Consider the following 24,760-nt stretch of genomic DNA (forward strand, 5'->3'; position numbering starts at 1 on the left):
ATAAAGCTCTACAGAAGATCTCAATCTCAACTGATCAAAACATGAAATTAAAGCCTTTTTGCTCAATGCGTCTGCAATAACATTGACCTTTCCTGGATGGTACGACACTGAATGAGTGCGATAGAAATGGCCTGGGCAAACCATTGACTAGTTGGGTGCTCGGAGGGCCATCTTGTGCCCAGCTAAGTTTCACTTTTATGTAACTCTCATTCTCGCTATATGTCCTTTCTGATTTTTCTTGTGCTGGGTGTGATATCTGATCACACTCATAAGTCTTATGTGCCATTCAACGACATATCAATGAAACTGAATTAAATTTCTTAAAAAAAAAAAAACAGACAGCGGCAATCAAAGACCGTGACCAAGCTGAAGGGTCATTACAAGTTTCACTTGCTCCTTGGTGATTTTGGGTACACACCCCTCAACGCAAGGCCAAAGCTGGATATGGTCCCTGGTGAGCAAGGATGTCTTGGGGTTTTTGCACCAATGAGCTCGCCAATGGGTGAGGTGGTTTTCCTCAGTTATCCCCACCCCCCTCCCCCCCAAAAAAAGAATTATATTCTTAATGCTGGTGATTTAATTGTTTAAGGAGTGGAAGGAGCTCAAAATGCGGATGTGAAGAATGCTGGATCTGTCACCACAAAATTATCATATTTGTTGTGATTTTGTAAAATCTTGGTTGACATTCAAGTATGCAAATCTCTCTCTCTCTCTCTCTCTTTAAAGCACTAGACACCTTTACAGAAGTTGATGTCAGAACAGTAACAAATGCCTATGCTGAATGAATATCATGTAGCAGCACTTTTTTTTTTCAGATATCGGCAAACCTGTCCACCTGCTGGGTGATCAAGTTGGATTAGTTTTAACTCCTAACCTGAACTGAAAATAATGGGTGCACATGCACCCACACAACTTGGTGATGTTTTGGTTGCCTCAAAGGCCACGAGCACGACTGATGAGCTGGAAAACCCTGGGAACAGAATGACGTAACATGTTAGCAAAGGACCTTAGCTTTTAAAGCATAATCCCTTTTTGTGAGGGTCAAATAATATTTGGATTAGAGAGCGTGACTTTTAATCATAGAATTGAATCCCTAAACACCTCAATTTTTTTGTTTGGATTTCACCATGGAATTGGAAAGGGATTCTAATTCTTTTATACGGTTTCAACCATAAGATTAGAATCCAAATCCAGCTCTGATTTTACCGATCATAAACGCAAATCATCATGATGATGACCAACATATATATTTATTTCTAGCTCCTTAGTTCCTTACCTTCATTAGTAGCAAATATTATATATATATATATATATATATATATATATATATATATATATAGAGAGAGAGAGAGAGAGAGAGAGAGATGAAAACCTGCTAAATGGAGGCGGTGTTAAATGAAACATGCATTTTTGGATGAAAAAAATTGTATTTAGAGCAAAAAAATGGTATTTAGAGCCTCAAAATTTTATGAAAATTGTAGCTGTTGATTTTTAAAACATTATAAAAACCTAACCATGCATCAAAATCAAATACTCCAAGAATTGATTCCTATAAAAACAAGCATATAGATCACGTATGTATGGTCAGGATTTCAAAAAAACATCAGAAATTCAATAGCATCTATCAAGCACTGTGCCTATTTAGTAGGGTTCCCATTTCTATATATAGAGAGTAATGGAAACATGCTAAATGGTTTGTTTTTTATACTCTTTCACTATTTTGACTTCATAGATGTGTTCAGCATGGTTGATTTGCTAGGAATTGTCACCCAATCATTTATTTTTGATGAAAAAATGGTATTTGCAGCTTCAAAATTTTACAAAGTTTTTGTATTAGACCTCACTGCACTGGCTCTGTCTGCCATACTTAGGATCACTATCCTGGCAGCGTATAACTACATGGACTTACCTCTTGCCCTGAGGGAGTTGTCGGCTTCAGCTTGCGCAAGGGGTAATGCCTATGAAATTTGAACCTAGACCACCTGCCTAACAACCTAGGCCCATCCCACTAGGCCAAACTCTTTTGGGGCTAATTTAGCATGTTTCTCTCTCTCTCTCTCTATATATATATATATATGTATATATATATATAATGAGTAGGTGCTTGAAAGTTAAGTGCTTGATGAGATTTTCAGCTTTTTTCATTTTATTTTTAAATTCTGACTGTACAGATGTGATCTATGTGCTTGATTTTATAGGGATCAGCTCTAGAAGTGTTCGATTCCAACACATGGGTGGGTTTTTATAAGGTTCAAAAAATCAACGGCAAAATCTTTGTAAATTTTCGAGGCTCCAAACATCATTTTTTTCATCAAAAACACATGATCCAACTGTAGTTTCTTAGTAAATCGACACATATTTATAGGGCCGAAACAGCATAAAAAGCACGAGAGAAGCCAAAAAACCCATCAAACACGTTCATCAAGCACCTACCCATTACTATATATATATATATGCTTCTAAGGTGGAAATACTTATAGAGGTCCAAAAGCAAAATCTAACAGTTGGATAATGTTAGAATATTCTATTTGTTATTTTCATGTATTAAGTTGACTCAAATATGATGTTTTATATCATTGTTATACCATTTTTATTTTCATGAATTGGAAGTCATTGATTTTCACCATGAAACATGGTAAATGGGTTTTTCAGGTTTTTTATTAATCTTGGAGCATTCGATTCAGATGCATGGACGGGTTTTTATAAGATGCATGGATGGAGGTGATAAGAAAGGATATGAATGCTTTGAACCTCACCGAGGACATGGCATTGGATAGAAATGAATGGAGGAGAAGGATTCATGTGGAAGCCCCATAATGATTTTCTTTGTTGGTTCATATCGCCGACCCCAATTGTTTTGGGATGAAGGTGTAGTTGTTGTTGTTGTTGTTGAAAAATGAACAGTGTAATCTTTATAAAATTTGAAGCTCCAAATATCATTTTTTGCATCGAAAACACATGGTCCAGGCAGCTGAACACATCTATGGGGTCTGAATCACGAAAGAACAGGAAAAGCCAAAAAACTCATTTAGCATGTTTACCTCACTCAATACATCTATCCATTATCATTAGTTTTCCTAGTTGATGGATGATAGTGGGTTGATATTGCCTTTATGGGGCAACCCCATTATCATTAGATTTCAGCTAGCTTCTATTGGGAGAACGGTTGATGAATCATTTTTAAGTTATGTGGGTTTTAATTCTTTGGAATTAAATTTAGGAATTTAATTCTTAGGTAATCGTAAGAAATGAAATCAATGTTTCTTAAATGGTCATTGAATTGGGTTCCACCCAATTCCCTTCATCCAAACACACCTCAAGAGTGTATATAGGTAACATACTCTGCCAAATAAACAATGATGCTTTATTTATCCAGGAAATTGATTAATATTTTTATTTATCCAGGAAATTGATTAATATTTAAATTGTCATCCACATACGCTTTTCTTTCTCAAATAAATGACCAAATAATACCAGACCATCCCAAGCTAAAAAAAGGAAATTTGCAGAACATGCTATTCTTGAAGTTGGATTCCAAATTCAGGGGGCAGAAGCAGCTAAACAGCCTAGTATAACACATCAGTGTGCTCACTCAGAGTCATGGCAAAATACAGATATCTTTGCTTAAGAATCAATTAACTCCAATCACTAATGCATCGTCATAACTGCCCGAGAGATAGACGGTAGAAACTCCCGAAAACAACCCTAATTGTCATCAAAATCCAAAAACAACATTATCTATAACTGCAAAACAAGAGAGGTACCTTGATCAACATCCTTCAGAGTTACCTGTTTCCGTAGACTTTGATTGGATAGATAAGTAAAAACAGCTTCACTTTTTCCCTCCTCCTGAAACATTGAACTTGAAGAATATGATATCTCCATCTTGAACTACATAAGTCTTTCCTTCTTGTTTGTACTTTCCAGCCGCCTGTGTGGAAGCCCAAATATATGATGCACACCCATGTTTAGGCAATCAACATGAATCGCAAAACCATATGACACACCTACTCAAAACGGAAATTCTACAGAGAAATATAGATTATTCACATGAAAACGCAAGTAGAAGACACATGAATGTGCTTCAGATTGTGGATTTTACTAAAATTAGGACAAATAGGTTGCCAACCAGAGTTAAACCTAGCCAAGGTGTTACAATTGCAGTCACCATTACATCGCTATAGAAAAGATACAAAGGATTGATTTTACGGCATTCTCATTATTTTGGCAGTAAAACACCACCAATTTTGCTAATGGTAAATTTGTGTATCAGTGACTTCATATCAATTAAACTTCCTCAAAAAAGATATCATTTCAATTAAACGATATTACAACATGGAAAAAGAATATACCTTAACGATTGCTTCATTGCCTAATTCTTTTAGATCATCAAACTTCATCACCTAGATATCATGTCATATACAAGTCAGTGACAGAATTAAAAGTAAAACATGTTCAAATTAGCAACAGAAGAAACAAGATAAAAATAAATAAGTCTTATAAAATTTTAAAACAAACGTAAAATAACATCTCTAGAGACTTGAAATTACAAAGTCACATGCTAAAGTATCGTTTGGTTATTTTCTCTTGTGATAAACAAGAATTATCTTCCACATGAACGACAGCGATAAACATGGATAGAATGTAGAAGCATAAATATAAAAAAGATTCAGAAGTAAAAAATAAATGAAACTCACTGAATAATAAATAAAACTGTAAATGAAGACAAATTTCACCTTTCTACATGCATATGCTTCACTACAATGCTATTAGTCAAGTAGGAGCAGAATCAAGTACACTAATTAACTTGACAACTAAGACAACTTTTTGATTTCCAAACCATCAAATCAATCATATAGAGCATCAATACTTTGTCATACCTCAGCACATATAAAACCTTTCTCAAAGTCAGAGTGGATAGTACCAGCAGCTTGAGGTGCCTTAGTTTGTCGCCTGATCTGCCAGCATTTCACCTATAAAATAAAAATGGCCACCACGTTATTGGTCCGGGTGACAGTGTAAAGTCCGAGATTTCAGCAAGCATTCTGATTAAGGCACCACAAAGTACAAATACACTGAAGGAATGAAACTTTGCACAAATGCTTGATGTTAACTGTTCCAGAGTGTGTCATGTAACTTATTGTAACTGTCTGAGGAGATATTTTTTTAATTATGTTTTTTTAAGGTTCCATTCTAGGAAACAAAACTCCACTGAAGAAATGATGACAAGACATCATCACACTACAAAGAGTAGGAACAGTTAATTGAAAGGATAAAAGAGAAAATTATAAGACTCCTTCTGCACTATCCCAGTCCTAGGAATGGCTGGCTGATCCAAATTTGCTTCAGACCAGCAACTTGTGTCAATAAGTTTATGTACCAAATACAACAATGAATCATCTCCTGATCCTGCCATGCATTTTAAAGTACTCTAGTCAATGCCACAGACACTTCACTTGGCATGTGTATCCCGTATTGACACAACATGACACTTAATGGACATAGTCAAACCAGTTTCTCATACAGTCAACATTGTCATTAACTTTATCTATTTTCTTTTATGATCTTATTTACTTATTATGTATCATTGAGTTCTTTTTCTTTTAAAATTTGTCATCAATTATTTTTTTCTTTTAAAATTTGTCATTAATTACATTACATGTCAATTTCAACTTGGTTTCATTATTTGGTAGTGATTTAGAATTGTTGTTTTATACACACTTACACACATACATACGTCTGTGTATGGCTGTGTCCCTGTATTCTAATTTTTAAGGATTAACCAGCATCTGTAAATATGTGACAGACTCTAGCATTTCTCCCCACCATAGTGACTGTCCAAAAGAATTCTACAAGGTCAATACCACTCATTTCATGGAAAGACATAGTTCCCAACCACAGGAACTCCCTTAACCACCACACGAGAAACTCCTTCCTTTATTTACCAAGACTTCAGCTGAATAATCATTACACAAAATTTGCACAATCAATAAATCCAAAGGCCTAGTGACATCCAACCAAATGCCACGTTCCAGGACAACTCCTAGAATCTAAATCATCAACTAAAAAGTTTATATAGGAAAAATGAAAATCACTGAACCAGTGATTTTCAGATACTCATGAGATATTTTCCAAGAAATTGAGAAAACAAAATGAAAATCTCACTGTACCAGAGTTTTAATACCTTGCTGTATAATACAGTTGCAATAGCTGCAAAAATAATTTAGTGAAACCAACTGCAATAAAATATCAACTAATTCAGGAAATTCATTTGTTAGAGCCCACTGACAAGACCTAGATGAGCCAATTATAATTTGACATTTTTTTTCGTTTTTAACATTTAAATTCAAGCGAAAATCAAGCAAAATTCAGGTTAAATTCAAGCGAAATTTGGAGGCGAAAATCAAATATGCATACCGTTACATGCGCCTCATAATTCTGAGCATATTGGTAACCTATTTTTCTGAAATCGGGTTACGGTTGACCCGACAATCGCATTTTTCAAAAATGACCCGCTTCTATTTTTGCCTTTTTCTAGATTAGATCGGACTGAATCCGCTCCGTTTGATCCAAGTTAATATGGATTTGGAGCCGGTTCAGGATTCATATTGACTAGGATATGATCCAAGTAGGATCCATATGGATTTGGATCTTGGATCCGGATATGGATTCGAAAACCATCCATGGTCAATTTAAAACTTTAAAATCAAATTAAAAATCTAAATTGGATGAGGTAGAGTTCCACCTAGGGTAGAACTCTAATCTATGTAGTCTTCGAGAGGGGGGCGACACCCTCTAAAATATTCTTAGAATATTGTATTAAATAAAATATTAAATAAAATAATTAAATAAATTTTATTTAATTGAAATTATCTAGAAGAGGTAAAGTCCTACATGGAATAGAACTCTAATCACTTAAGCCTTATCTAGAGGGGACGTCACTCTCTAGATTAATTCAATTGAGAAAAAAATAAAAAGAAATTTAAATAAGATAAGATTATAAAAGGGGTTAGTCTCTGTTAAATTATGTATCGATATCTGTAATCTCATATATATAGATACATATACATATATACTATGTATATATGTATATATATCTATATATATAAATATATACATTTTCTTATCCACCCAAAAGGGTATTTCTGTAAATTCCTGTTTTATGCATATTCCATTTTGGAATATGCTTGTAATTTTGCTTTTTCTTTTTCCTTTTCTTTTTTTACTTTTTCCTTTTTTCTTTTTTGCTCTTTTGTTTTTTGTGCCACATAGGGAGGCTCCCCAAATAGTCGTTGGGGAGCCTCCAACGGTCACATATGTGACCGTTGGGGGCTCCCAACGACTCTCTTGGGAGCCCCCTATGTTGCTCCTTTGCTTCCTTATAAATAGGGGCTTCCTTCTCTTGTATTTCTCATGGCTTTGAGTCAAAGCCCAAGTGCTCAATAAAGTGATTCCGATATTTTTTATGCCTTTGTGCATTTGTGAGTTTTTTGTGAGTTGTGCTTTTGTGCACAAGTGTTCTAAAGTGTTCTTATTGTGCATATGTGCCGGGTTTGTTATCAAGAAAATTAAGGTCTTGATCTTAGTATCTTGTTTGGAGATACTTTTACAGTCTCCCCCTCTCTCTAGAAAATTGTGTTCTAGAGAGAGGGAGAGAGAGTTAGAGAGAACCCCAAACTCGTCTGGGGAGAGAGAAAGAAAAAGCAAAAAAAAAGAGAGAAAGAGAAGGGAAGAAAGAAAAAAAAGGAAGAAAACTTGTTTTTTCATACATCCATCGGTTTTCCGATCTTTTTCTACGCTACGATCAAGGTACAGGTTTCTCTCTAAGTTCTTAGAGGAAGAAAAAGGTATAAATCCGATTTTATGTATAAGTTTAGATGGAAAAGGGAAAATCTGATTCAAAAGAATATATATACATATATAAAGTGACGATTTCATGTATATATATATATGTATATATGATTATTTCTTAAGATTTTCGATTTTCATAGAGTATCAAATCTTGAAAATATCTATGTTTTTGGTAGATGTTGATTTTCTTGATTTGATATAAGCATGGGTTAACGATTCTTCCTGTTATGCATATGAACACACACACACACACACACACACATATATATATATATATATAGTTTAATTTTTTGTGAGTTTCCACGCTCACGCAGGCTGAAAATATACATACATATATGTATATAATTGAATCCAGGATGGTTGATTTCTTAAAGCTGGATCTATATGTATTTTGGCATGATCGAATCAAATATGTCGAGTCATATCCATATTCAAAAATTTTGATAGTAGCTGATCATGTTTGTTAAATTTGTTTGATTTGCTTATTTCATGCTACTGGAATTATTTTTTTACTTCAGAATATGTTGAATCTTAGTGAGCAAATTTGATCAGACTTGCAGTGTTTTGCATGTATGTACAATCTGATCAGACTTGCCAATTTCTGTTGTGTAAATCTGATCAGATTTGCCCAATTGTTTGTATGCTGAATTTTTTTAGCACGTTTTGAAATATTTATTAAATAAGATTTCTTTGTATGCAATCTGATCAGACTTGCAAATCTTTTCGTGTAAGTAAATCTGATCAAACTTGCCAAATTCTAATAGTGTACAAATCTGATCAGACTTGTTGATTCTTTTGTGTCAGCAATCTAATTAGATTTGCCGATTTTTCCGTGAAGACAAATCTAATCAGACTTGCCAACCCTTAAGGGGTGCAAATCTGATCGGACTTGCAACGTTTTAACAGGAGAGCAAATCTAATCAGATTTGCCCAGCTGTTTTGATACGCAATCTGATCAGACTTGTCGATTTATGTATATGCATACAATTCTTCGTATGATGAAGATTTTGTTTTGCTCATGCCTATATATATGCATATATATATATACACGTTTATGTTCAAATTTAATTATGTGCAAATCTGATCAGAATTGTTGAGTTTCTGAAATTAGCAAATATGATCAGACTTGCCGAGTTGCACGGGTATGCAAATCTGATCAGACTTGCCGACCCTTACGTGGGTGCGAACCTGATCAGATTTGCAATGTTTTGGGCATGTGTAAATCTGATGAGACTTAAAGAGTTTTTATGTGCGTAAACCTGATCAAATCTGCCCTATTATTAGCTCAATAAGGAATTTTCTGCATAGTTGGATTGGTATATGAATTTGATCATGTTTAAGAATTTTCAGAATAGTTGGATTGGTACATGAATTTGATCATGTTTGAGATTTATGTATGTATTTTCTGAAATGATACATGAACATGATGTTGATTTGTTTGACATGGAGTTGTGCATATCATACACATGAATATGAAATTTATTTGATGTTTGCATAAATATGATTATATGCATTTTTGATTGTTTATGCATGAAATTGATTATGTTAACGTGTTTTGTGGGCATCGATTGACATGCGTATGCGTATACGTTTGGTTTTATGTGCATTCATTTGTGTGTTTGAATATGCATTGTGAACATGTTTTAAAATAAGGCGTGTGTTGCATATTCACTGAAATTTTGCAAAAGATGCATAAAACAATTTCGAGATGAGTTGGTGGTCAGACGTAAACCACTGCGGGCCATGTAGGCCAAGAGCATGTGTTGCTTCACTTATTGTAGATTTTATTTATACATTGCAAAATTTATTTTCTGAAAAGTTAATGGTTTTCCAAAAAATAATTGCATTGTTAATTATGCGGGTCAAAGCGCAAAATTGGTTTTGCATGTTGATTTGCACAATGGTTATTGTGTAAAGAACTTCAAATTATTTGAAAAGGTAAAAGAGACCAAACTGTGTAATTAATCTCTTCATTTATGTCTATTCCACATTTTGGATGGCAATTTTGGGGGACCGTGAGGATACTAAAACATTTTGTATGATTGTGCCCCTTAACCCGATATGTTGGTTCACCTCCCGGACATGGTTTTAGAGAGATTCAGTCATTTTGCCTAGAAGTGGTGTTGTTGACTCAGCTGTAGTTATTGGTATACCAAGAAAATGACCTTAGTAGATGTTGATTTTCCTGATGTCCCGGCATTAGATGTTGATTTCTAATATTCTGATGAATGGTGTTGATTCTTGATATCGGTAAAGGAACAAGTATGAAACCCAGTAATAAAATACAAATTTTGTGTTAAGCTACAACTAAGAACCTAATTTGGACTTCAAGAATTTGTGTCCGTTTTGAGTATTCACGAGTTTAAGGAAAAGTGAAAACTAAAATCGTGTGCATTTAATAGGATCATGTATGCAAAAGCAACTCTGATATATAACTTAATAAGTTATTCATGCATATTTACTATTCAACATTAGTTCATGCATTCATACTTACTTTGTTTCACATGATAATTGTTATCACATGTATGTCTTGTTAAATGCTTAGATGGTAAGTTGATTATGGTATATTATTATTGTGATATTCCTTCAAAATTTATGCATGAAATTGGTTTATGTTATTCCTTCACTATTTGAATTTTTAGAACAATTCCTATAAAGAACTTTGGTTCTTACCCGTTTTTATAAAACTGTTTTGCAGGTCCAGATGCTCAATGGTGTCTTGACTCAATGGCTCTGGAGATTGCGAGCCTTGTGTGGTTGGTTTCTGGTTCTCTTACAGAGTAGCTCATTTATGATATAGATGATTTTTAATCTTAGTCTATTTGACATTATTATTGAATTAATAAAGATGAAATTCTTCTTCTTTTGATTCAATGCACAATCTGGTTTGTGATGTGGTATATTAAATCCCCGAATCTTTGGGATAGTATCACAATTGTTTTAAAAACAAAAATCCACTATTTTTTCGAGGGTCCGTTAGGGTCGTTACAAAAAGGATTAACCATGAGTTCAAGTAAAGCCATACATGCAGATTTGACTAAAGACAATCCCTTCTCCGTGCTTCGTTGGGAAATGCCATCCTTAATGGTGCTCAACCTCACATCTGCTAATATGTCCATTAATCTAACTGGCTTTCTCCAGCACGCTGACACCAATTTATCCTGCCTCTACATAGCCTATATAGCAAGAAATTCTGCTTCTAGAGATCCTCCCCCCCCCCTTCTGAAGGTTCTATATCTACCCTTTCCAAATAACTGGCCAGAATTACATCTGTAAATTCTCTTTTCAACTCCATCGTAGACCTTAGATTCTGTACTTCTGCAGAGGGCAGCCCATTCTTTGTTCTTCTTCAATAACAGACATAACTGCTTCATCAGAAAAGCTATGTTCACTTTCTTCAGCTTTCTAGTTCCCTGCCTAATTGAAAGGCTACCAGGTTCCATGCAACAAAAGCTTGCCTTCCAAGTCTCCATGCCATAGAAAAGATCTAAACAACCTTATCAGCCTCATTTCTATTTTCATAGGGATCAGCAAAACAGACACCAGAAAGGATGGCAATTACAACAAATTATCATACTTCAGCACTTCAAGACACATTTATGTAAGAGCCAAGATTTGTAACCATAGTGACAAACGTTTTAAATGGCAATTTCTCGTTTTTCAAAAACTCGCGAGAAATTGGAATTTTTTCATAAATCTCGCATTTTTTTCGGAAAAATCTTGGCAATAAAAAATAACTTAAAAATATAAAATTTATTTTTTATAAGAAAATATTAATAAAAAATATTTAAAAATAAAAATACAAGTTTTTTTTCGCGATAAATAGCCATTTAAAACGTAAATATCGCAGTATTTATGTTTTTTTCATAAATCTCGCAAGATTTTATCGCGAGAAATTGTCGTTTTAAACTTTCAGGCAATTTCTCGCGATATTATAGCGAAATTTTCATAAATCTCGCGATATTTGTCACTATGTTTGTAACTAACCAATCTGACTAAGGAATTGCCTAAATCAAATTCTTGCAATATCCTTAATAACACAGCAAAGATGCCTCAACAAAAGCACAATACTTCCTTTGTAAGCATCTTTTTTGTCAAGTATTTTGAAACTTAAAAAGTTTTCAACTAACTCTAGACTCAAACAGGATGAGAACCCAATGCTGAGACAAATCCCAAATTTTTACTATCATGAGAGTGACGGGATGTAAAGAAAACACTTAGGTAATAAGTCCATTGTATTAATGCACCGTGCAAGTTGGAAGCTACACACATTTCATGCATTCATGGGTGGATGTGTAGTACCCCACCAAAAGTTTCAGGTCCTGATAGGACCCACTATCCATAAAGGACACATACAAACAAGCACACACATGTGAAAAGCATTGAATGAGGCAAAATGCTATAACACCCGTGAAGTGAGGCATACACCTCGAGGCAATGAAAGGGTAAGCTTCAGGAAAAAATGATGTAAAAACTTAAAATGGATCAATTTTTCAAAGACCTTTTGTTTATACTTAAGTATAAATGGTTGCATCTTTACTGTACAATTGGTTGAATCTTTGTGCAACTCTTTACCATGGAAATAAGTTTGATTAACTTCTAGTGCAGATTAGTATCTTCATTGGTTTCACAGCAAAGTGACTACCAACCGGATATGCATATAATTTAGAATAGTGTGGCTCTTTATGGCTGCTGCAAGCTCCCATCTAGCTGGGAGTGCTATGAGTGGATCAGTTCCTGATTGAGGCACAAGCCTACAGTAGGTTACTAACCCAAAGAAGAAAAGCATCAACTATAGAATGATAATATGGTGCTTGTTCAGAATGTTAATGGAGAAACATATGGAAATCAAAAAAGCCTGGCAGAAAAATATTATAGTTAAACCAATATTAGCATAGAAAAATATGCAAGTTTAATCTAACCTTCAGAAGCATCAAGAAAATACCAATCATAAATGACAGAAGTCCATATTACATGCACTATAACCAAGCGAACATGCATATCAGACCCTATCCATCAAACAGATACCCTAAACCCATTCACAGATTATATATTTCATCAAAAAAACCAACAATGCAAAGAGGGAATCTATCAAATTATCAACAAGCATATATAGTCCAATTTTACATACTGTTTTTACATACTGTTTTCTTATCTTCTCATTACAGTTAGCATATAGGAAGAAAAAATAACTCAGAAAACTGGAGCTCCATCAGGATGTGACAATGGTGCAGACATTGATGCCGATCATCATCATCATCATATGCCAGAGCTCCCCTTTCCCCTGAAGAACCGTGTATCGAGAGATATCACACAAAAAATAGAATGAAAGAAGGGCAGGAGAGAGAGAGAGAGAGAGTTGAAAGTCGCTGGTTTCAACTTATGACATCAGCAACTTTGATGCACCATCAGTGATGTCATCGGTAATTTTAGGGCTTAGAAAAGTGAATGGGGAAGAGAAAAAATCAGAACTGACTTCAACCCATTCTCTTTTAATTTTTTTTTTAATGTAAAAAATTGGTCAGATAGGGATCAAACCCACCATCACACGCAGAGGGAGGGGGTGGGCTGTGCATTGGGCGGTGGATAAATATATGGCTTGTGGTTGTCCTTGACAATATCATCAACCTTTCTCATCACTAAGAATTCCCCAAATTCAGAAATACCATGGTAGAACGTCATATTAGTTGATACCATAGTGATAAACGTTAAAAATGGCAAAATCTCATTTTTCAAAAAACATGCGAGAATTAGAATTTTTTTTCATAAATCTCTCATTTTTTCCGCAATAAAAAATAAATGTAAAAATATAAAAATTATTTTTTATAATAAAAAATATTTAAAAATGAAAAACACATGGTTTTCTCATGATAAATAGCCGTTTAAAACTTAAATATCATGTTTAAATCACGGTATTTATGCTTTTTCATAAATCTCACAATATTTTCAAATATCGCAAGAAATTGCCATTTTAAACTTTCAGGCAATTTCTTGCGATATTATCAAAAGATTTTCATAAATCTCGTGATATTTGTCACAAAGATTGATACTACTAAGGCTTGTTAAAATTGTATATATATATATATATATTGTAACTAGGTTAGTTTCTTTATATTTCTCTTTCTTTTTCTTTTTCTTTATTTTTTAATTCTTTTTGAACTAGTCAACACAAGGTTGACTAGTCCAAAAGAGACATTGGAGCGGGTCCAATGGCTCTATTTAGAGTTCAACAACCAGCCCCAAAGTCTCTATGGAGCTCCCATGATGTGTATAAATAGGGGTGAAACCCCTCTCATAATGCAATGCTTCTTGCATGTATTTCTTATTAATAAAATATTATTTTTTATATTTTGTGAGCCTCGTTTGTGTGCCCATTTGTGGGTTTTGTGAGTGAGCATATTTGTGGCTCTTTGTGTGTCCACTTTGGTGATTTGGTGGACCTTATTGTGGCTCTTTTGTGTGTCCACTTTGGTGATTTGGTGGACTTTGATGAAAGCTCTCATTTCCTTACATGGTATTGGTTCCATGCTTCATGTTGATGTTTGTGGGATAGTGGTTGCATACTTGAAGATTCAGAATCAAATCCAAGTGTTTGTATGATCCATCGTACTTGCCTCTTTTTGTTCTTCCTCACTATATCTTTATCTCTCTCTCATCTCTCTTTTCTCTCTCTTACCCTTGTAAAATGGATGACAAAAAAGTGTAATCATTATGCCTATGAAACTTAATGATTCTAACTATGTAACATGATCTTCAATCATGAAGCATCATATTTAAGGAAAAGGATTGCAGAGACTTGTGAATGGATCCGATCCGAAACCTAAATTAATCCTCACTAAGATTGAAAAAGAGAAAGAAGTGTCGGAGGATGAAAAATACAAAGAATGAAGGATGGGACATGTCAAGATCATGTCTTGGCTCATTAGTAACGTTGATATCAAAAAATGCTAAAGTCGTGCAAAGTTTGAGCATGCAAATAAAGGTTAAAAATACATCAAAAAGGTGCATTCCCTTAAAGATATTGCACATGTGTACAATTTACAAGATAAAATTCAAACACTCAAGGGAAAAAAGCATTAGATAATTTTATAGTGAATTATTTGATCTTTAGCAAGAGTTAGTTCTTCTTGAGCCAAAATGGCATTGCCCGGAGGATATAGAACCCCGTAAAAAACAAACGGATGTGAAGCACTTCTATTAATTTGCACACGGTCTAAGACTGAAATTTGAGTCCACAAAATCAGCACTCCTGCATAGAGGGAAAGTCTCTTCTATTGAGGACACAATTGAGGAGTTAAGCATGAAAGAAAATAAGCTTAAGAAGCGGACTACTAAGAGCGATGATGACCCGATACTAGTCTTATCTAGGTCGGAAAACTATGTTTATAGCTACAAACCACCACACTATGCAAAGCACAACAATGAGTATTATGGAAGACAAGGCAATGAATATATAAAGAAAAAAAAATACTTGTTACTATTGTCATGAGCAGGGACATGTCAAAACTTACTCTCCTATGTTAAAAAGGCCATATGAGAAAAATGTTGCCTTGGTTGGTCCTCCAGACAAGTCAAATGATGTCAAAACCATACAAGACTCATTTGTTGAGAACATGTTATTGACATAACTAGTGAAGGCTCTTTAACCTCTCCACAGAGCAGTGTCTTCATCAACTAGAGTTGTTGTTACATCCTTTGGCTTTTCTGATCCCGGTAAATCTTTTGGCTTCTTGACTCAAGTGTCTCGTTTCACATGACACCAAATGGTGAGTTTTTATCCAAATGTCGTAATTCAAGCGGGTCAAATGTGTTTATTGTTGATGAGACATCTCTTAAGATAAAATGAAGAGAGAATTTCGAAAATATTTCTTAAAATTAAAAAAAAAAAAATTCAAAAGTTAGATATATTCCTAAATTAAATTTAAATTTTGTCTGTTTCTCAATTACCTTACCATGAATGTAATGTTTTTTTTCTCCCCTAATAATTGTCGGGTGCAAGATCGTCAGTCAGGAAAGCTGATTGGAGAAAGCCATAGAGAATAAGGCTTATAGGATTTTTTTGAAAATATCCAAGAATACTCTTTGTTGTAATGTTCATAAACTAGATTTGGATTTATGACATAAAAGCCTTTGTCATCTTAATGTATAATTAACTCCGCCTGTGTAGTTATACACTGCCGGTCCCAAGCCCGGATAAAGGAGGAGGGTTGCGGTAGGCCTGTGACAGCCAGCATAAAAACTTTGTCATATCCTATGAAAATGAACCAATATGAGAATTTCGTTGGGGCGTTCCCTACTGAGCGACGCGCTGTACTCTCTAGGCCCGGAGGCAGTGATAAATGTGCAAGGGTTGCTAGGTCGTCGCCCAGAAGCGACACGTCACACCGGCGCCCGGGTGTGGTGTCAAATAGGCAAGGGTTCCCTCACTTTGTTGGACGGGTGGGGGTAAAGAAGTTAGTCCAAGACCATAAAATTAGGTTAGCCACTTGGAACATAGGGTCTTTAACTGGTAAGTTGGTAGAGTTAGTAGATGTTATGTGTAGGAGAAAGATTGATATTTTATGTCTTCAAGAGACCAAATGGGTAGGTGAGAAAGCTAAAGTGATAGAACCTTGGGGATATAAGATTTGGTATACAGGAATAAATAGGAATAGGAATGGAGTAGGGATTGTTATGAGTCGTCAGTTTATAGATAATGTAGTTGAGGTCCGTAGGAAGGGTGATAGAATTTTACTTATTAAATTAGTATTAGGTACGGATATTATTAATATTATTAGTGTTTATGCACCTCAAGTAGGTTTAGATGATTCCATTAAGCATCAATTTTGGGAAGATTTAGATGGAGTAGTACAAGAGACATCTTATGGAGAAAAGCTTTTCATCGGCGGTGACCTTAATGGACATGTAGGCATTAGTAGGGATGGATTTGAGAATATCCATGGAGGCTATGGTATAGGAGAAAAAAATGAAAGTGGAGAAAGAATTTTAGATTTTTGTTTGTCCTATGATATGATCTTAGCAAACACTTGGTTTAGGAAGAGAGAGTCTCACCTAGTAACATTTAAAAGTGGGGTTAATACGAGTCAGATAGATTTTTTCCTACTTAGAAAGAGAGATAGGGGTTGTTGCATCGATTGTAAGGTTATACCAGGAGAAAGTGTAGCTACACAACATAGAGTCTTAATTTTAGATCTTAGAATTAGACAATGCCGCAAAAGGGATAGACATAGGATAGATCCTAGAATTAAGTGGTGGGCACTGAAAGGAGCTAAACAAGGAATGTTTGTAGAGCAGGTAGTTAAGGAAGTTGATTGGTGTCTCGAGGAGGATTCAGAATCAATGTGGAATAAGATAGCGGGTGGTATGAGAAAAGTAGCTAAGGAGGTATTGGGTGAGTCTAAAGGCGGTGCACCACTAGGTAAGGATACATCATGGTGGAACGAGGATGTCAAATTAGCTATTAAGGTTAAAAGAGAGTGTTATAGAAATCTAAGTAAGAGTCGTGATAATGAGAATTTGGAGAAGTATATGATAGCAAAGAAGGAAGCTAAAAAAGTTGTTCGAAACGCGAGGGCTAAGGTATATAAGGAGGTTTATGACAAGTTGGATACCAAAGAAGGCGAGAAGGATATTTATAGGCTTGCAAAGATGAGAGATAGGAAATCGAAGGATTTGGGTATGGTTAGATGTATCAAAGATGAAACGCAAAGGGTTTTAGTCAAAGATGAGGAGATTAAGGAGAGATGGAAAGATTATTTTGATAAGCTATTTAATGATAGTCATGCTCAAGATCTTGGAGACTTCTCCATTCCTTTTCATGAGATAAATCGTGACTTCATGCGCAAGATTCAAAAGAAAGAAATTGCAGAGGCTTTGAAGAAAATGAAATCAAGAAGGGCAGTTGGCCCAGATGGTATACCTATCGAGGCTTGGAAATGCTTGGGAGAGAAAGGTTTAGAATGGTTGACAAATCTTTTTAACTTGATTTGGCGAACAAATAAGATGCCTAATGAGTGGAGGAAGAGTACTTTGGTGCCTTTATATAAGAATAAGGGTGATATACAAGATTGCACAAACTATCGTGGTATAAAACTCATGAGTCATACTATGAAACTTTGGGAGAGGGTGATTGAGTCTAGGTTGAGGAAGGTTGTCATGATATCGGAGAATCAATTTGGTTTTATGCCTGGAAGATCAACTATGGAAGCTATACATCTTCTTAGACAACTTATTGAAAGATATAGAGAGAGGAACAAAGATTTGCATATGGTTTTTATTGATTTAGAGAAGGCATACGATAGAGTACCTAGGGACGTTCTCTGGTGGACAATGATGAAGAAAGGTGTTTCTCTCAAGTACATTAGTATAATTAAAGATATGTATGAAGGAGTAGTAACCAATGTTCGCACTTGTGGAGGGGTGACAACCAATTTTCCGATAACGGTTGGGTTACATCAAGGATCTGCTTTAAGCCCTTTCCTATTTGCGATAGTGATGGATGAGCTTACGAGATCAATTCAAGAAAATGTACCGTGGTGTATGTTGTTTGCTGATGATATTGTTTTGATTGATGAGTCTAGAGCTGGGGTTAATGCTAAGTTAGAATTATGGAGACAAACATTGAAAGCTAGAGGTTTTAAGTTGAGTAAGAGTAAGACTGAATATATGGAATGTCGGTTTAGTAAGCAACGAAGTAGTGATGGGAGTGTAGTGAAGCTTGGTGAGCAAGATATACCGGTGAATGATTATTTCAAATATTTGGGATCCATCATTCAAAAGTATGGAGAAATTGATGGAGATGTAAATCATAGGATAAAGGTTGGGTGGATGAAATGGAAAAGTGCTACTGGAGTGTTGTGCGATCGTAGAATGCCATTGCGGTTGAAGGGAAAGTTTTATAGGACGACTATTAGACCCGCTTTACTATATGGTACGGAATGTTGGGCTGCCAAGAGACATCATATTCAAAAAATGAGTGTAGCTGAGATGCGGATGCTTAGATGGATGTGTGGAAATACAATAAAAGATAAGATTCGGAACGAAGAGATACGTAAGAAGGTAGGTGTTGCACCCATTGAAAATAAGATGCGAGAGAATCGTTTACGGTGGTTTGGACATATTCGGCGAAGGCCTAATGATGCTCCAGTTAGAAGGTTTGAGAAATGGGAAAATATATTAGTTAAAAGAGGTCGGGGTAGGCCTAGGAAGACTTGGATGGAGATGATAGGAAAGGATATGAATGCTTTGAACCTCACCGAGGACATGGCGTTGGATAGAAATGATTGGAGGAAAAGGATTCATGTGGAAGACCCAAAATGAATTTCTTTTTTGGTTCATATCGCTGACCCCAATTGTTTTGGGATGAAGGCGTAGTTGTTGTTGTTTGTTGTTATTTTTTTTTTTAATTCTGAAAATTTTGCATGTGAAGATTGTATTTTTGGCAAAATAAAGAGATTGCCATTTCAAGAAAGAACTTGTGTTTCTTCTAGACCGAGCTTAAGTTAATACATTCGGATGTTTGGGGCCTAGCACTTGTTATATCTAAAGGTGGTTTTACTTACTATGTAATTTTTATTGATGTTCTTTTTAAACATACTTGGATCTATTTCCTTAAACATAAATCCTATGTCACATAGGTGCGGGTGCGGATGAGCGATGCAGCACTTTAGAAAAACTTGGGTGCAGGGAGGGTATATATATATATATATAAATATATATATATATATAAACAATTTTAAGTTAACACTATGTGTATTTGTGCGCATTTATGTATTTATTGTGAAAGTATCTTCAATAAGATACTAAGTTCAAGACCTTAATATTCTTGATAACAAATACATGCACACATGCACAATAAGAACACTTGTGCACAAAAGCACAAATCAATCTCACAAATGCACTAAAAGAATAAAAGCTTTATTGAATGATTGGGCTTTGACCCAAAGCCATACCTAATACAAGAATGAGGGCCCATATTTATAAGGCATTAGTGGGCCTTGGAAGGAGCTCCACACATAGTCGTTGGAGCCCCTCCAACGGTCACATTGGTCACAAATGTGACCGTTGAAGGGGTCCAACGACTAGTGTGTTGGCCCCTCCCAAGGTAACTACAACTTTATCTAATAAAAAAGAAAAAGAATTTAACGAAAAAGAATTACAAGCATATTCACGAAAAAGAATATATGTAAAAAGACTAAACTACCCCTACAACTATCAATACAAAAATATGTATTTTATATATAATAAGTAGATACATATACATATATATAATATATGTATAGGTATTACCTTATATATATAAAATATATATTGGAGTTCATGAAATTGATTACATAATTTAACAACCCCCTCAAACTTAGAGCACGATGATCGAGAGTTTGCCAAGGAGGAAGTTGAATCGCAGAGCACACAAAGCTTTAGTAAAGAAATCTGACAGTTGATATTCTGACGTGACATATAGAAGGTCAATTATACCTTTTAGATACGCCTCACGAACATAGTGACAATCCATCTCTATGTGTTTAGTCCATTCATGAAAAGTGTAATTTTTAGCAATATAAATCACACTTTTGTTGTCCTAGCATAACTTGGTGGGCTCTTCTATTGTGACCCTCATGTCTTCTAGCAACTGATGGATAGGGATGGCAGTGGACCGGGGGAAAGCGGGGCCCCGCCCCGCCTCGCCCCGTTTGGACCGGGGATGAAGGGTATGAAACGGGGATGGAGGCGGGGATGAAGGTTAAAATCCATCCCCGTCCGGGGGTGGAGGCGGGGATGGACTGGCACGTTCCCCCGCCCCGCCCCGCCCCGCCCCATCCCCGCCCCGGCCCCGCCCCGGCCCCGCCCCGGCCCATCCCCGCCCCGCCCCCGGCCCATCCCCGTCCCGGCCCCGCCCCATCCCCGCCCCCAACTCAGATGAACTGTTTACTAACCCTAACTCCCTTCCCTAATTTCCTAACCCTGGAGCCGGGCGACGTTACTGTGCACGTAGGACGCCGGGTTCTCGATAGCGTACCGGACTCCGGCCTGGGCGGCGAGGTGCATCACGTGGGTGAAGGCGACGAGGTCGAAGAGCTTGGCCAGGAGCCCGGCGTCGTTGATGTCGCCGGCGATGACGAAGACGCCGTGGTCGCCGAGGATTCGACGGCGGGCCTTCTTGAGCGAGGGGTCGTAGTAGTCGTTGAAGTTGTCGAGGCCGACGACACCGTCACCGCGCTTCCGGAGGGCGAGCGAGACGTGGGTGCCGACAAAGCCAGCGGCGCCGGTGACGAGCACGCTCATCCCGCGGGGTCGGGGACGGGGGCGGGGTCGGGACGGGGACGGGGCGGGGGCGGGGCGGGGACGGGGACGGGGCGGGGACGGGGACGGGGCGGGGGTGGAGGACATGAAACGGGGATGAAGGCGGGGGTGGAGGATAAAATCCATCCCCGCCGCGGAGGCGGGGCGGGGGTGGAGGATAAAATTTTGAGGCGGGGCGGGGGTGGAAACCTTGTCCCCCGCCCCGCCCCGCCCCGCCCCACTGCCATCCCTACTGATGGATCCATACAATTTCCATGGTAGTAGTCGTCATGGCACGATATTCGGCTTCAGTTGATGATAAAGACACATTTTGCTGCTTCTAACATCTCCACGAAATCAGTGAGTCTCCTAAGAACACACAAAAACCAGTGGTGGAGTGACGGTTATTTGGGTCACCTCCCTAATCAGAGTCAGTATAAGCAAGTAATTTTAAAACAGAAGAGGACAGAAAAACTCCCTTATTTAGAGTACCCTTTATGTATCTTACGACTCGCAAGATGACACTCATGTGGACTGATGTTGGTGCATGTTGAAACTGGCTGGAAGTATGAACTGCATGAGAGATATTTGGTCTGGTAATACTCAGATACATCAACGATCCTACAAGTTGTCTGTAGGGAGTAGGATCGGAAAGAGGAACACCATCATCAATCTTCATTTTAGCTCCTACTATAGCAAAAGTTTCACAAACCTTTTCATCCGTAATACTTGACTTGCCATTGATCTCAGAAGCAAGCTTAGTTTGAGATAAGAAATACCCTCTATGAGAGTATGCTACTTCAAAATCCAAAAAATAAGTTAAAAAACCCAAATCAGACATTTCAAATTTATCTTTCAAAACTGATTTTATGCTCTTAACTCCATTAGAATCACTACCAGTGATGAGCATATCATCTACATACAACAGCAAGATCACAATCCCTGTATTGGATTTTCTAACAAACAAAGCAGTATCAGTAAAACAGGATGAAAAACCATTTTCTAACATTACAAAATTAATGCTATCATACCAAGCATTGGGAGCTTGTTTCAAACCATAAAGTGTTTTCTGAAGGCGAAACACTTTTCCTTTGGGGGTCACCATTCCGGGTGGGACATCCATATAAACTTCTTCATTCAGATCGCCAATTAGAAATGCATTTTTAACGTCCATTTGATAGATGTTCCACTTGTTGATTGAAGCAAGAGTTATAAGACACCAGACAATGACCATTCAAGCCACAGGGGCAAAGATTTCCTCATAGTCAATCCCATATTCTTGACTATACCCCTTTGCAACTAATCGAGTCTTATATCTCTCAAGGGATCCATCACTCTTAGTTTTGACATTAAATACCAATCTACACCCTATTGTTTTCTTACCCTTTGGAAGGTCTTGAAATTCTCACGTCTTGACTCTTTTCAGGGCTACGAGTTCATCTTTCATCGCAACTATCCATTCAAAACTTTATCGTGCTTCCTCAAAGTTTCTAGGTTCTACGTAAGAATGGATGACACTAAGACAGACTTTATATTTGGGTGAAAAAGAGTCATACGATATGAACCTAGAGGGAGCTTTCCTATGTCTTTCGGTCCTACATAGGTTTTCCTCACCTCGAGGGACAGTCTGACTATCATCATATTTTTCAAGAGCACTTCGAAAGGTGTTTCTATCTCTATGAACATAGGTGATGGGATCTCTAGATGGTCCCTCATCGATATGTTGATCAGAGGAGGAGAGCAGAAGAATGATTTCTTCAATTTCATTATCACTTGAGTCATTCTGACTTGACTCATTATCACTAGTATCATCATCTTTGGCTAACAATTCAAATATAAAAGAATAGTCTATATTCTCATTATGTGATTCTGGGCTTTCAAAACCACTAAGATTTTTCGAAAAACTCACAATTTTGGAAACATACAATTTGTGATTTTTAACATCATAACATTGAAAACCCTTTTGGGTTTTCGAATAACCAAGAAAGGCGCAAGGAATGACTTTTGGGGGAAAGCTTATCATTTTTATCTGTAAGGACAAAATATTTACATCCAAAAACCCTCAACCTGCTATAATCAGGTTCTTTTTCGTATAACTTTTCAAAGGGAGAAATTTTATTCAATTTTTTTGATGGAAGTCTATTTATGAGATAGACTGAAGTAAAGGTTGCCTCAGCCTAGAGTTTTTTTGGGATGTTTTGCGAAATAAGCAAAGTTCTAGTTGTTTCAATAATATGCCTATGCTTTCATTCGGCTAACCCATTTTATTGTGGGGTTTTCGAACAAGATTTTTGATGGAGAATACCATAATTTTCAAGATAACTCTTGAATTCATTTGAAAGGTATTCACCTCCAGAATCGGATCTAAAAATTTTTAAACTTCCATTGAATTGATTTAAAATCATCATATGAAACGTTTTAAACATTGAAAAAACTTCATGTTTATGTTTAAGAAAGTATATCCAACAAAACCTAGTATAATCATCCACGAAAATTACATAATATGAGAATCCTCTTTTAGATATCACAAGAGCGGGACCCCATACATCGGAATGAACAATTTCAAAGGGTTTTGCTGAAAACATAGATATTTAAGAAAAAGGAAGACTTTTCATCTTCCTAAGGATACATTCATTACATACAAAATTTTCTTTACAAAGATGTTTAATAAAAGGCAAATAAGAGATTTTAACAATGTTAGGATGTCCCCGTCTCTTATGCCATACATGAATATCTTTATTTTGAACAACATTACAAATTTGATTCTTGGGAACTTGGAGATAATTAACGTAGTAGAGGTCTCCTCTCCTAGAGCCTTCCCCAATCAATCTCCCGGATCGGCGATCCTGAATTCAACATCTATTAGAAGAGAATTTTATATCGCAACTATGGTCCGAGAGTTGAGAAATCGAAAGTAAATTTAAATTTAGTTTTGGTATAAGACAAATTTTTGGAATAAAAAAAATCTTGTTTTTCAAAATTGCCTATTCCTTTAATTTCAAGAGGTGTTCCATCCGCCGTTGAGACAAAAGATGAAAGAGAGTTTTTAGAAAATTCAGAAAGTGAACAAACACTTGAGGTCATATGAAAAGATGCGCCGGAATCTAAAAACCAAGATGTCTTACCGGGAGGTGAGGAGGTAGACATAGTGGCTCCGGAAATGCCTCCCTTGAGAAGAGGTTGTAAAGCTTCTATGATTTGTTGAAGAGAAAGAGACCAATTTGATGATAATGGCCATTCCTCCGGTTGAGATGACATAGTCATTGCAAGAAATTTCTTTCATTTTGGGCAAATAGGTCCCGATTCTTTACAAAAATGACAATTTAACTTGCTATAGTCTCTTTTTCCATATCTATTATTTTCTCCTTGACCTTGATTGTTAAAATGAGGAGGCTTGTAGGCCTTCACATTATTCCTCGGTCTTGACACAACATTCACCCCTTCACAATCTTCTTGAGTAGAAGAGGTAGCAAGAATGCTAGGATTACTCTTACTAATTCCCATACGGGTTTCCTCCCCACTTAATTTAGTGATAACATCTTCAATTGAGGGAGATGTGAAAGTGGAGAGAAGAGAGGACCGAATTTGTTCAAATTCGGGTCTAAGTCCATTTAGAAAATTAAAGAAATGA

At 36.4% G+C, this 24,760-nt stretch overlaps 1 protein-coding gene across 4 annotated transcripts in view; it reads right to left on the reverse strand.

Moving 5' to 3' along the window:
- Positions 1-837: 837 nt before the first annotated feature.
- Positions 838-24,760, reverse strand: part of LOC149844912 (GTP binding protein) — a 71,669-nt gene continuing 47,746 nt past the window's right edge. Inside the window, exons 10-13 of one of the 4 annotated variants that reach the window (XR_016430151.1) lie at positions 4,881-4,973; positions 4,353-4,403; positions 3,765-3,931; positions 838-970 (exon numbers count right to left, since the gene is read on the reverse strand). Coding sequence is in view for 3 of the 4 variants with exons in the window: in XM_089995363.1 (XP_089851489.1) it covers positions 3,833-3,931; positions 4,353-4,403; positions 4,881-4,973 (243 nt within the window). In the remaining variant the exon portion in view is untranslated. Of the gene's footprint in view, positions 971-3,363; positions 3,706-3,764; positions 4,026-4,352; positions 4,404-4,880; positions 4,974-24,760 lie in introns of those variants that run through there. The other 3 variants (XM_089995363.1, XM_089995364.1, XM_089995365.1) reach the window with 3 other exon arrangements.

Source organism: Nuphar pumila, chromosome 2 (genome assembly GCF_984573655.1).
Source record: "Nuphar pumila chromosome 2, dmNupPumi1.hap1.1, whole genome shotgun sequence".
NCBI lineage: Eukaryota > Viridiplantae > Streptophyta > Magnoliopsida > Nymphaeales > Nymphaeaceae > Nuphar > Nuphar pumila.